Source organism: Castor canadensis, chromosome 3 (genome assembly GCF_047511655.1).
Source record: "Castor canadensis chromosome 3, mCasCan1.hap1v2, whole genome shotgun sequence".
Taxonomy (NCBI): domain Eukaryota; kingdom Metazoa; phylum Chordata; class Mammalia; order Rodentia; family Castoridae; genus Castor; species Castor canadensis.
This window is the reverse complement of record NC_133388.1, coordinates 7,146,253-7,160,465: the sequence shown is the minus strand read 5'-3', so window position 1 is coordinate 7,160,465 and position 14,213 is coordinate 7,146,253. Positions and strand designations below refer to the sequence as shown.

General features: G+C 43.0%; 1 protein-coding gene across 12 annotated transcripts in view; it reads left to right on the top strand.

Moving 5' to 3' along the window:
* Mark3 (microtubule affinity regulating kinase 3) overlaps window positions 1-12,348 on the top strand; it is a 119,578-nt gene extending 107,230 nt beyond the window's left edge. For 6 of the 12 annotated variants that reach the window (XM_074067085.1, XM_074067097.1, XM_074067094.1 and 3 more), the window contains 5 exons: window positions 2,458-2,619; window positions 3,257-3,514; window positions 7,550-7,576; window positions 9,163-9,207; window positions 11,414-12,348. In XM_074067085.1, coding sequence (XP_073923186.1) covers window positions 2,458-2,619; window positions 3,257-3,514; window positions 7,550-7,576; window positions 9,163-9,207; window positions 11,414-11,759 — 838 coding nt within the window. In that variant the 3' untranslated portion in view covers window positions 11,760-12,348. The remainder of the gene's footprint in view (window positions 1-2,457; window positions 2,620-3,256; window positions 3,515-7,549; window positions 7,577-9,162; window positions 9,208-11,413) is intronic. The other 6 variants (XM_074067090.1, XM_074067087.1, XM_074067092.1 and 3 more) reach the window with 4 other exon arrangements.
* The last annotated feature ends 1,865 nt before the right edge of the window (window positions 12,349-14,213 follow it).

The following is a 14,213-nucleotide window of genomic DNA, read 5'->3' as shown; positions in this document are numbered from 1 at the left end:
TGGGAATCACTCCACCTTCTAATGATGGTCTCCCAGTTTCAGCAGTTGGCATGAACTCATTAGGAGTAGTATGATTTGATTCTCTCAAGAAATCACTCAGCACAGACATTGACACATAGTGCCCACAAACTGTAGCTTTTGTTACTAATAATAAGCTATTCAGAAGGAATGGGAAGGCTGGGCGCCAGTGGCTCACACTTGGAATCCTCTATACTCAGGATGCCAAGATCAGGAGGACCAGGAGATCAGAAGCCATCCCAGGCAGATAGTTCTGTGAGACCCTATCTTGAAAAATCCCTTCACAAAAAAGGGCTGATGGAGTGGCTCAAGGTGTAGGCCCTGAGTTCAAGTCCCAGTACCGGGAAAAAAAAAATGGTGGAGTGCCTGCCTAGCAAGCATAAGGCTCTGAGTTCGATCTCCAGTACCACCAAAAAAAAAAAATATTATATATATATATATATATATATATATATGTATATATATAAAATTCCAGGCTAGAATCAGGTTCACCTCCTTAGTTCTGCCTCCTCTTTAGTGGTTCAATGACGGGATGCACAGCTACAGACCTGACGTCTTCCCACATGCACTCTACTCTGATGGAGAAGGTTTCAATCTGTGGGGTCTGCCTCTGCTGGCTGAGGTAGCTAGGAAAGTGTGGGGTTGGGTCAGCATCATCTGGACCCCAGGTGCCTAGAGATGCTTCCCTCAAAGCAAAATTGTAGATATTGCTTCCATTGGAAGAGAATGGATTGGGTGGGGAGGACACTGAATAAATTATTCTTTTTAGAGAAGAATGTATTTCCTTCTCTGCCTACATATTGCCACTCTCCCAAGGCAGAGTGGGAAATTGTCAAACCAAAGTTCAGGGACAGCAGCTCTTCTGACCAGTTCATTTCAAAGGTGATGTGATGGCCTACTGGGGCTGTCACAACTGCTGTGGCTAATGGATTAGCCTTTCAGGAGAACATGTGTGAAGCACCTGCTCCTGAGGCCTTCTGGTGACACTAGGGACACACTGATGACACATAGGTCATGCTTGCATGGTACTCCAGCAGGGAAAGGCCACTCCATTACAGTGCAGTGTGTGAGCATAAGCTAAAGACAAGAAGTGACTATACTCTTGGTGAGTACATCGGGGAAGACTATATGGAGTAGGCAACCTTGGAGCTGAAGTTTGAAGAGGGGTTGGAAAGATGCCAGTTCTCCAGGCAGAGAGAATAGCTCCCACCCAATGGTTGACAAAGGGACTACACATAGTCAGGAGAGCCAGAAGGTCGAGGTCCGGGAGGGAACAAGAGAAGTGTAAAGCCTGGAGAGATGGCAGGGGCCAGACTGTAGCACGTGCCTGCCAGAATGAGGGTCTGAGCTTCTTTCTGATGACCCTTTAGAAATGGTATGAGCAGGGAAGTGACAAGGTTAAGTTTGTGTCTTACAAAGTTCCCAGCTGAGTAGTACCTAGATTGGAGATATGGAGGCAAGACAAGGGACACAAGTAAAGAGGAGGGTGAAGCCTGCACTAACCCTGGAGGTGTAGTTAGAGGTGGAGTAGAGGAGCCTCTGAATACCTGCCTGAAAATTGACACCAGCAAGATGTCCCAGTGACCAGGAGATGGAAGGAAGAGGGTAAAGGAAGCACTGCCAGTTTCCAGGATTCAAGCTCAAGAAGAATGCCTGCAGGAAGACACTGATCAGAGTCCTAGCCTCTGCCGTCCTTAAAGGAAAGCTGCCGTTCAGAATTCCCATGGACATGAGGTCGGAGCTGGAAATGAAGAAGCATGTGGTTCTCATGACCTACAGGGTAGTTTTGCCTGGAGCTGTCCATACCAGGTGAAACTGCAGGCCTCCACCACCCTGTCGCTGGCTTTCTGTAAACTACTCAGGGGTCTGAGTTTTCTCATCTTCAAAAAGGGGCTCTGTTGACCCATTTGAAATGTTGACTGGTCTTTATGAAGGTACAAATGTCCTTTGAGTAGAGAGGTTCTAAACAATATTGTTTAAACCACATAGGATTCTCTGATGTATAACAACTAGCTTCTATACCCATGATGTCATCCCATCCATTTAAAATGTCAGTGTGTTTTGGGAACAGGTTGAGAGCAGTCTGCTTGTGTCCATACTTGTTTTACCACCTAGATTTGTGTTGAGACATCACTTTTAGAACGGACCTTATTTAGGCAGAGCTTAAAACTATCCCTCTCACATACACAAATAATTCAAACATTTTAGGCTGCCATTTCCTTTAAGGTGATAAACTTTTTAAATGGCTATTTGAAAAAAGTAGCTGCAGTCTAACATTTGCCCTAGAATCCCAGAGACAAGTTTAAGAGCTTCTTATTTTCTGGCAATATGAGGGGATCTGGGGAGGAAGCTGTGTGCTTTAGACAGCAGGCTGCTGTTTGGTCTCTGCTCCATCACACTGTTGTTTCTGCCTCTGCCTGAACCCAAACCCCCTCCCAGCCTGACAGAAGTGTTCGCTTATGCAGCTAGCCCTGCCTCAGTCTGTGCCACATCTTCTACCTGTCGGCTGAGACATCAGAAGTCGATGTCCATGTCAGCCTCTGGGCACCCCAAGATGATGTTACCTCCAATAGACAGTGAAGGAGATAACTTCAAGGCTATGTAAGAAAAATGCACATTCCTTGTGAAACTAATGTGTACCCACTGCTGCTTAATTTTGTGCTGTGGATTTTATAGTCCAAGATTTTGTTAAAGTTGTCCACAAGGTGTCCTTCTTCCATGTGGTTTTGGTTAAATACACCCTGTCTCATGATGTCTGTGGTTGTCTTTGTGTCTTCATGCCTTTATCTACAGAGGGTGTAAGATACCCTTTCTTGCCCCAAGTTGCTTTCAGCATGTGGAATTTTACACTCATACCATTTTTGTGCTTCCAAAATTTTTTGGTTGCCTGTTCAATTACACCTGCAGTTCTTTCTTTCCTTTTGGCACGGTTCTCTGCGTGTAAGCAGTTTGAGAGGGAAAGCTCAAGTTAGCCACTCTCTGTCCTAGAATTTCCCTGCATTAGTCTTGTCCTTGAAAATATACATGTACTATGCCCTTAAGCTCTGTGAGGCTTTGTCTCATGTCCTGTTCCTTTAGTACCCTTTTCCTCTTAACTTATTTTTGCTCCTGTGTCCTTTAAAATGTTCCTTGGATTTGGATTCATTATACCAGATTTTCTCCACTGTGTATTATGATTGTAAATTCTATGTGCCATGATTTTTTGAACAAAGACATCTCTTATTTTTTGCTTCCCTAGCACTATTCCTGATCAGAGAACTCCAGTTGCTTCCACCCACAGTATTAGTAGTGCGACTACCCCTGATCGCATCCGCTTCCCAAGAGGCACAGCCAGTCGTAGCACTTTCCATGGCCAGCCCCGGGAGCGGCGAACTGCAACATATAATGGCCCGCCTGCTTCGCCCAGCCTGTCCCACGAAGCCACACCATTGTCCCAGACTCGAAGCCGAGGCTCCACTAATCTTTTTAGTAAATTAACTTCAAAACTCACAAGGAGGTAAGTGCCTGGTGATGCTGGTTGTACTAAGGGAGAAATGTCTTTCCTATTGTGTAAACCTACTACCTGGATGCTTTTTATTCTGCTCTTAGCTTGTTTCTAGTATGCATGCACGCGCGCACACACACACACACACACACACACACACACACACACACACAAAGTCTTTACAATCTTCAAAATACAGAGTGCAGCCCTAAAAATTGCCTAGCACTTGGGTGGTTTTTGTTAGTCTTTAATTGCTTTGTCTGTTGATCACACATCTATCTATGACACATGTTCACTGCAGTTTAGCAGGGACCTGGTGCACCATAGCAATCACCAAGGAATGATCTTTCAGAAGAGAAAAACATTTCCTCTTCTCTTGATTGTCATTCAGTAATGGATGTTAAGGATCTCAGAGTCTAAATCTTGAAATCTTCTCCCTCTTGGTCTCAGTAAGTTACCTTTGGAGCAAGGTAACATTCTTAAGTGCTTCAGCTTTACCTTTTTTGGTGGGACTGGAGTTTGAGCTGAGGACACTCCACCTCGAAAGCTCAAAGCATTGGGTTCAAACCCCAGTTAAGAAACTTTCTTTAAAAATAAAAAGGAATGGGTCTCGGGATACCCTCTGAGCCCTAGCAGGAATAATGTGTGGCAGTCAGGTTTGTCAAGCTCAGAACAGGTAGCTGTAACTATACACACACTTTGTTCTGTAATGGGCTGCTTAAGACTTGGCACATCATTAAAATCCTCGTTTATTTAATTACCTCCTTTGTGCTTTTTGACATCCTTAGAATATCATTCATAAAAATATCAACTAGTCATTATGTGAATTCTTACTGTGTGCTAAGACATACAGATAGATGTCTGTGGAAATACGTATAACTCATCTTCCACACATAAATGTATGTACATTATGTGCATGTTTATATTACTTGCACATTTATATGACTATTACCTGTACATAATAACATATACAAATATTTCTGTACAAAAGTATAGTTACATGGATGATATATTCCCTGCCCCTTTCTCTGTCTCATATTTCATCCCTCCAATCCACCCTGTGGAGTGATGTTCCCCATTCCATAGAAGAAACTAAGGTGTGCTTCAGAGAGATTGAAGCACATGTTCAGATTCAGAAGACCCAGGTCTGCCTGGCTCCAGAAGAGACCCTTCAAGCCCTTGCCTGTGCCCCCCACAGAAAACTTAGTAAGGGCTGCTGTGGGCACAAGTCCTTTGCTCTCATTTTCTACTTAAATTTACTTCATGCATTTAGTGTTTGAATTAAAATTGATACCTGAGATTTCTTGTGAAAGATAGATAGTAAAGGCAGTCATCTTATTTTACAATTTCCAGGCTATTTGTATCTCCCAGGTGAATTGTTTGTTGAGGCGGGTGTCTTGCTATATAGCATAGGCTGGTCTTGAGCTCCTAGCCTGCCTTGTGCTGGCATATACACCCCATCCAGCCTTCTACCCTCAATGTTTTTTCTCTTGTGGGGGGCAGTTGTTTGTTTTCTGGTGGGACTGGAGTTTGAACTCAGTGCTTTTACACTTGTAAAGCAGGTGCGCTAGTGTTTGAGCCCCGCTCCAAGCCCATTTTGCTCTGGTTATTTTGGAAATGGGTCTCACATATTATTTCCCCAGGCTGGCCTTAAACCATTATCCTCCCAATCTCAGCCTTCCAGGTAGCTAGGATTACAGGTGTGAGCCACTGGCTCTTTTTTTTTTTTTTTTTTTTTTGACAAATTACTACTCTCAGTCTTAACTCTTTTATTCCATTTTTGTGAAAATTTACAAACTGAGGTCTGTCATCTTCAATTATAGTTTGTTCTTAAAAATAATCTAAATCCTTCCCACTGCAACTTAAACCTCCTTTCCTCCCTTTAGCAGTAATTGTGAGGATTATAGTTGTGGTGCCTGAAAGGCTAAGATGTTGGCACTTAGAAGCTACAAGGGAAGGCTTGAGGGCCCTCTATAGTCAGAAGAGAGTGCAGACATTCTCTCCTGGTTCAGGCTTGGCCTGCTCAGAATGCTTTAGAATCTCCCAACCCTCAAGGGAGAAATAGCCCCAGCCCAGGTGCAGGTGTCTGTATAGCCCTGGACAGGGAGCAAGTCTTCTTTCCTTCATTGTCCTCCCTCCTCATGATACCTTAGGGGATTTGAGGGAGGAAAAGTTAAGAAACGTGCTTCCATAGTATTTGACAGTAACTGTGACTTCCAGGGAGAAAAGCTAGAACATGAAAATGTATTTTTACTTTTAAGATTTTTGTTTTGTTTTGTTTTAGGGTGGTACTAGGGATTGAACCCAGGACCTCATGCTTACTAGGGAGGTGCTCTACCTCTTGAGCCACACCCCCAGGTGAAAATGTATTTTAAAGACTTATAAGAGCTGTAATCTTAGCTACTTCCAGGCAAATACTTCACAACACCCCATCTCCAAAAAAACCAGAGCAAAAATGGACTATAGGTGTAGGTCAATTGGTAGAGCACCTGCTTTGCAAGTGGGAAGCCCTGAGTTCAAACCCCAGTCCCACCAAAAAAAAAAAAAAAAAAGCCGTTGTGGGCTGGGAATGTAGCTTGCTGGTAGAGCACTTGCCTAGCATGCACAAGACCCTGCCTGGGAGTTTGATCTTCAGCCCCACAAAAAAAAGAAAGAAAGGAAAGGAAAAGAAAAGAAAAAGACCTTGCAGTCATTTTTTTCCATTAAAAAATAATTTTTCAAATAATACCACCTTATATTAATGTAATGTTTTGGTTTGGTAGTACTGGGGTTTGAGCTCAGGACCTCACACTTTCTCTAGCACTTGAGCCACATTCTCAGCCCTAATATTTAAAATAAAATATTTCACATGCACAATCTTCTGTATGGTATATTATCTGCTATGTACTACATTTGATCTGTATGAAGTGGTGGCAGCTGTATATAGTAGGTAATTTTTAAATTTTTCAGTTATTATCTAAAACAATGTCAAAGTTAACCCCAAATTAGGTAATTAAAAAATCCAAGGATTTCATTAGTGCAGTCATTCAGTGAACATAGGGCTTTACCAGCCTTCACTTTCCTAGGGAAGCTAATCATAAAAACCTTTTCTACAATTTGAAAGATCTGTCAGGTTCTGTTCAGCACAACCCTTGTGTTGCCTTAATTTTTTTCTTTTTTTTTTTGTGATACTAGAGTTTGAACTCAGGGCCTACCCCTTAAGCCACTCCGCCAGCCCTTTTTTTGTGAAGGGTTTTTTTCAAAATAGGGTCTTGAGAACTGTTTGCCTAGGGCTGGCTTTGAACCATGATCCTCCTGATCTCTGCCTCCTGAGTAGCTAGGATTACAGACATGAGCCATGAGCCCGGCTCTTAATTTTTTTTCTTTTGGTGGTCATACTTCCCTCTTAAAATAGAGTTATTCCAGTTTACTACATAAATATAAGATCCATATTGTTGTCTTGGTACTTGTTTTTCATTCATTTTGAGATTTAAAACTGAAAAGTTTACTTCAGTTTAAATCCCAATAACTTTTTTTCCTTAAAGTGGTTTATATCATACCACTGTAACAGAATTCTGTTGTTGAAATCATCTTTTTAAAATCAGTAATAATCCTTTTAATGGTTAAGTATTTTGAAATGAGAATGACATTTTTCATGTTCATGTAGAAAAAGGAAAGATTTTTATTCATACTCAGAAGAAAATTGAGAAATGTTATTTATTACTAGCACATTCAAATGACTTACTGTTTCTTTAACAATAAGACACTGAATTTTAAAAGTTTATCCATCTGAAGAACTTTAAATGAATTTTGGTATAGCTAATCAGTAATTACTGCTAAACTTTTTCTTACAAGTACAGAATTTTAAAATTTCTAATTAAAAGATCACTCATTTAATTATCTGTAATTTTACATTTTCAACAAATGTCAGTGTTTTATAGACTGTTGGCCAGAAGAGGAGCCCTGTTTGTCTTTTTTCATTTCTCTCTATAATTGATTAGATATTCTATTTAATTTGTGCCAATCCCTTTTGTTAACTTTTTTTTTTTTTGGCTTAATTTCTTTTAGAAACATGTCATTCAGGTTTATCAAAAGGTAGGATTTATATATACACATTTATTTTATATCCTCACCCCCAATGGCTCCTGCAATTAACATCAGGTTTGGCTTTCTGGCCCTGTTTTTTTTCCTTAAAAACTAAGCTTTCTGCTGAGAACTAAATACTTGTTTCCTTGAAAGGAAACTGGAAAAGGATAGATTAACTCTGTCAGGCATTGTAAAGGAACTGTGGCACCCATGCAACAAAAGGCCTATGCATGCTCTATGCATTTTCTTTCTTTGGGAGAATTATTTAGCATCCAAATAATTCTGTCTTCATACTAATAACACTTAGCATGCTCCTGTTTGAAGAGTGAGATGTAATAACATTAACACACAATTAATGATCAGCTACAAGCATGCAAAAGGTAAGTGGTAATTGTGGTGGTCTTCATTTTATTTTACTGAGGATTAAATTGGCAAAGGCTTTTAAATGACAGAAATTAGCTAATATTCTGATATTGGAGACAAGCATAAAATTCCAACCTCCAGCCACATTTGGTTTGGCTTTTTCAGAAATTCATATGTGAGCAATTGCATAGCAGAAATGTTTTAGTATTTTTGGAGTGTTGAAGAGTAAATAGTATTCTATCTAAAAGCCACTTTACACCACCTACTGAAGAAAGCATGTCTCACTGTTTTTACTAAAACACAGCAGTAAGTGGTATTTCAATTTTATTAATATTTTTAGGGAAAACAGTCAAAGGACCAAAAATACTGTTGTCCTTGGAATGCACACGTATGAGGCAGGAAATCTGCCATTAAGAACCACAGAATGGGCCAGGTGGCGGTGGCTCACACCTGTAATCCTAGCTACTTGAGAGACTCAGATCAGCAGGATCATGGTTTGAGGCCAGCCCTGGCAAACAGCTCGGAGAGTCCCCCTTCTCCAAAATAACCAAAGCAAAATGGGCTGGAGGTGTGGCTCTAGTGGTAGAGCACCTGCTTTGCAAGCATGAAGCCCTGGGTTCAACTCCAATTCCACCAAAAAAAAAAAAAAAAAAAAAACCACAGAATGCCTATGTCTGTCCTGTCACTGGAAGGCCAGGCTCTGAGTTTTTGTGTTTATGAGACCAGTGGGTCACTTCAGGGCTCTGTTACATGTGAGCTCTGTGTCAGAATCTATGGGAAAAGTACTTCTTCCTGTTGGAAATTCCACTCCTTGATCATTTTTCAATTGATCTTCCCAGTTGTCAAATTTTTTCCTGAACAGAAAATGTTACAGTTGAACAACGTAGCCTCGTCTCCTTTTAATTCAAAACCCTTATACTGTGGAGAGTGCTAAAAAGCCAGAACAGCTCCAGTCCAAGGCCACGGATGTGCACAGCTGGAAGAGCCGGCCTGAACACCTGCCCCAAGTAGATGTGCAGCCTGTCCCTGCACGCTCCTGTGTCCTCACGAAGGAGAGCACAGCACCAGCTGAGTCACATTGGGAGGAGGAAGAGTTTTCATAGCACAGTGGTGTCCAAGAGTGCTTAGTTCACTGTGTGATGTGCATGCTTATTCGTGGGTGGTTACATACCAGTGTGTAAGATTTCTTCTCTCTTTCCCACTTTCTCTGCTTCTCCATTCTGTTCACTGAGGCTTCCAACTGAATATGAGAGGAACGGGAGATATGAGGGCTCAAGGTGAGGGAAATGATTTTTTCTTTACTTACCTCATTTTTGTGGCAGGGGGAATTCTGTGTTCTGAATTTTCTGCACCATAATACTGTTGTTCCTGTAGGATATGTTATGTAGTGGATCTGGTGCACAGCAGAGGTTCTGATTCTGTTCCTGTTGCTGCTGCCTCCTACTGGCCTGGTGAGGAGGCTGCATGCACCCCAGTGGCCACATGAGGGCGACAGCATGCCATGAGCGCCTTGCTGAGCCTTTTTCATGTGTTTATATAATAAACTCCTTGAATGAGATTGGGCGGGCTAGAGCCAGTATGATGCTCATGGACCTTGCTGTCCCTGATTCCTCACTTGGTTCTGTTCTCTAGGTACAATTGGAAGACGTTTAGTAGAATTTTCATATTTCAATCTAGATATGTTTTCTTCCAAGGTGATTTTTAAAAGTTGTATTTTTTGCCTTTCTGTTTTGGGTAACCATTGATATGTGGCTGTGGGATCACATATAAGCTCAAGACTGTAGTGCTAGGTCTCCACTTGGCTTCTTTAACAACAGTCATGACCAGGCTATTTCAGGGCCTCGCTAACCCCTTTGCACTCCTCTGATCTGTCCAACACAGTCTCTGATGACATGGCTGTTCTCAGTAAAAACTTTCATTGGCCTCTGCAAAGGAGGCCCTGAGTGCTATGTAGGCTGCACTGCTGAGGCGGAATTGGGGTGAGCACCAGGCAGCCTCCCTTCCAGGCCTGCCCTAGCCTAGAGCAGGCTGTCCAAATCTGTTGTCCTACCCACAACAGGAAGGCGATGATGGAACATGCTTTCTAGTGTGGAACAAGACAAGGCCTGCTGTGGGAAGTGCTCAGTAAGGACCAGCAGGTATTGGGGGTGCCACTCTGCCCCTCTATTCGTCCCATGTACTCAGTTGTGCCCTCAGCCCATTGCGTACTTCCCTGGCTCCGATGTCTGTTACTGAAATGCTGGGGGGGGAGTGGTCTCTTCAGGAGGCCATTCGTCCTTGTCCACCTTCCTCATTCTCTTCCCTGGGTGGCTCCCCACCCCTGACCCTGCAGCAGATGCCTACCTTCCCTGTGCTGACACTGTTTCTTCACCTCAGATTTCTCCATCCCAAAAATGGTAGAGTGGTTTTGCTCATTTTTTTAACCTATTGAGTATCAGCAGTTTAGCTTGTGCTCTGAATCTACCTGACATACAGACCAGTCATTCCGGTTCTCTGCAAATGAACCATAACATTCCATTTCTCCATCTGTTCACTAGTATGATTGTCATCTGAGTTGTTTTGGTTTGTTTGTTTTTGAGGGTGGTGGGATATAAGGTCTCACTATTGCCCAGGCTAGCCTTGAACTCCTGGACTTCAGCAACCCTCCTGCTCCAGCCTCCCGAGTAGCTGGCACTATAGGACCACACCACCAAAATTTTTCATATATATACTATGAAACTGGGAATTTAACAAAATAGAAGGAAAAACAGTGAGGTGGGTAGAGGTGAGTGAGAAAATGGCTGACCTGGTCATGCACTCGGTGTGCTGTTTGCTGGGAAGAGCAACTTTAAGCTGTGAACATTGAGGCCCCAGTCATCCTAAGTGCCAATATCTGTGGCAGTCACAGTGTCAGGACATGACTAGCAGAGAAACTACGCAGTGAACAGAACAGGAGGCAGGTGGCTGACAATCCAAGTGCAAGAATGTTTGTCTACTTTGCCTGATTTCCAAGAATAATGTGTAACAGATTTTTTTTTCCTTTTTTTTCTGGGGGGCGGGGGAAGGGACAGTTGTCTATACTGGGGTTTGAACTCAGGGCCTCATGCTTGTGCTTCACCAGCCCTTTTTTGTGTTGGTTAGTTTTGAGATGGGGTCTCTGGAATCATTTCTGGGCTAGCCTCCAACCATGATCTTCTTGATCCCTCCCTCCTAAGTAGCTAGGATTGTAGGCATGAGTTACCAGCACCCAGAGCAAACTGTTTTCTTAATTTTAGTTGGTACAGGTGTCTGGTGAAGATTTTGCAGCCAGGTGGATTTTTGTGCTCATGGCTTCTGCTGGGGGTGGGATTACACATGAACACCTCTTAGTAAATATGAATCTGCATGGAGAAAATGTGGAGGTCACTTGTCAGCTATGTGCTGGAGATGCTGATGAACTTGATAAAGTGGAAAAAGTTCATTTTCCTGTGCAATTAAAAATAAACCCACCACTGTGCGTTTCAGTCGCAATGTATCTTCTGAGCAAAAGGATGAAAACAAAGAAGCGAAACCTCGCTCTCTGCGCTTCACCTGGAGCATGAAAACCACTAGTTCCATGGATCCCAGTGACATGATGCGGGAAATCCGCAAAGTGCTAGACGCCAACAACTGCGACTACGAGCAGAGGGAGCGCTTCCTGCTCTTCTGCGTCCACGGCGACGGACATGCGGAGAACCTGGTGCAGTGGGAAATGGAAGTCTGTAAGCTGCCAAGACTGTCTCTGAACGGAGTCCGGTTTAAACGGATATCAGGGACATCCATAGCTTTCAAAAATATTGCTTCCAAAATTGCCAATGAGCTAAAGCTGTAATCCAGTAATTATGGTGTAAATTAAGTAGCAATTTAAAGTGTTTTCCTAAACACTGATGGAAATGTATAGAGTAATATTTAGGCAATAACGGTCTGCATCTTCTAAATCATGACATTTAAAGCCTGAGGACGAGAGCACACCTGGGAGCGAAAGCTGGCCTTTTCTACGAATGCACTACATTAAAGTCGTGTGACCCTTGCCTCTGTCTTGTTTCCATTGCCCTGGGAGTCAGCGCATGGCACCATCTGCACGTGCCTCCTGTGTGTGGTGTGAGTGGACGGTGTGTGTGGGAAGTAGTGTGTGCTGAACCATCTCCTGACACTGGCAGCCAGCATTGTTACTAGTACCTCTCTGGGAGATCATTTGGTGCTAAAACATTAAAAAATTGCCAAGGAAGAAAATATTGAATTACTGCTAAGAATTAACCTTATGACTAGCTGATGATACAGGTTTACAGTTCATGCCTGTGGTTTTGTGTTGTTTCGTGTTTTTTTAGTGCAAAAGGTTTAAATTTATAGTTGTGAACATTGCTTGTGTGTTTTTCTAAGTAGATTCACAGATAATTAAAAATTCACTTTTTCTCAGTAAATCTTGCATTGTCTCCTAATGCTGTGTTTAAAACGTAGCCTAAGGTAGCTCCTAAGGCATGTTGGTTACCTCCATCATCAAGCTGAACAGAAGCAAAGGCATGTGTTTGTAAACTCAGAGCCACTTGGTCCTCTGCGTGAATTCCAGCCTTTTGGATCACCAGCATCTTTTCTTCCCAGCCGTTCTGTTGCCCTGAGGAGGGAGAGCATCAGGTGGCTCAAGCCAGGAACCGCACTTGCCAGGCCTTGACACTTGTGGGTTGAGCTTTTCGTGCAGTGTTCCTCTCTCCTCCTTTATGATCCACACACAATCAGACATTTAGCTTTTTTCCAACACCTACATAGTTATGTAGAGGGGATAATGAACTTAACACTCTTTGATGCTTTAATGTCAATCACAAGAAACACTTAATGTAAGACACACGAGTGAACAAAACACAAATCCCGGTCTCCTTGCAACTTACATTCCAACAGGTGGTCAGTAAACTGGAAATGGTAAATTACCTGGTATGACACTGGTGAGAAAAGCTATGAAAGAAATTGCAGAATCTGGGCGTGGTGACCTACATCTGTAATCACAGTACTTGGGAGGCAGAAGCAGGAAGGTTGCAAGTTCGAGGCCAGCCTGGGCTACATAGCAAAACCCTGTCTCCAAAAAAGTTGGCAGGGAAAGGGCTCATAGGGTAGGAATGAGCTCAGTGGTAGAGCGGTTATCTAGCATGTGTGAGACACTGGTTCAATCACCACTACTACAAAGGGAAAAAATTGCAGAGCAGGTTAAGGATTCTAGAGGGTAAAAGGTTCGGGAAACTGTTAAATAGCTCCATTGGTGGAGACGGGTGCTTGTCTAGGAGGAAGAATCCACAGGTAACTGCTAAAAAGTACTTGTAGAGGCCAGAGGCTGGAGCCCCTGAAGCCTAGAGCAGGGTTGGGATGTGATGATGGTAGCTCACCAGGCCTTGCAGGCTGTTGTCGACACTCTTACTTGGGAACTGCTGGGGGTTCCAACAAGAGTGGCACGTCTCAGGTTGTCAAAGGGTCACTCTGGCATCTATGTTTGAAACTTATTGTAAAAGAGCACTGAGGAGCCAGGAAAGCCCAGCAAAGGCTCTTAGTAACAGGCAAGAGACTGTGCTGGCTAAGTGAGGGTGCGCCCCCTACAGAGACTGGTTGGGTTCTGGATATATTTTGAAATAAAAGACAACCACTTATGCCCTCTGATTGGATATGGGCTGAGTGAGAAGAGTAGGGATGACTGATTTTTGGTCTGAGCAGCAGGAAGGAAGGGGTTGCTGGGAGTTTAAAGAGGAAGGTGACAGAAGCGTGGGCAGGTAGGAAGACCAGGTTTGAAAGCAGGCAAGAGGGGAGAGAGCTGAGCATGCTGGCTTCGGAAATCCTTGCTACTCAGGAAGTAGAGATAGGATCATGGTTTAAGGTTAGACCAAGCAGAGAAAGTTCTCAAAATCTCAACAAAAGCTGGGCATGGTGACCCATGCCTGTCATCTCAGCTGTGCAGGAAACAACTAGGAAGCTCGTACTCCAGAATGGCCTGGACATAAATGTTCAAGAGACCCTTATACTGAGAAAACTCGTCACATAGAAGGGCTTGTGGTGAGTTAAAACCACAGTCCCACAAAGGTAAGAAAAAAAATGGAACACTAGGAGTTAAAACTTGGAGATGTACTGGGGGTGTGGCTCAAGCAGTAGAGCACTTGCCTAGCAAGTATGAGGCCCTGAGTTCAAACCCCAGTACCACAAAAAAAAAAAATCTTTGAAAAGATTAAGTTTACCACATGGCACTAATGAAATTGTCACTAAGCAGACACAAATGTTCTATGTTTTGGGTTGCTTTTTTTCACTGTGACTG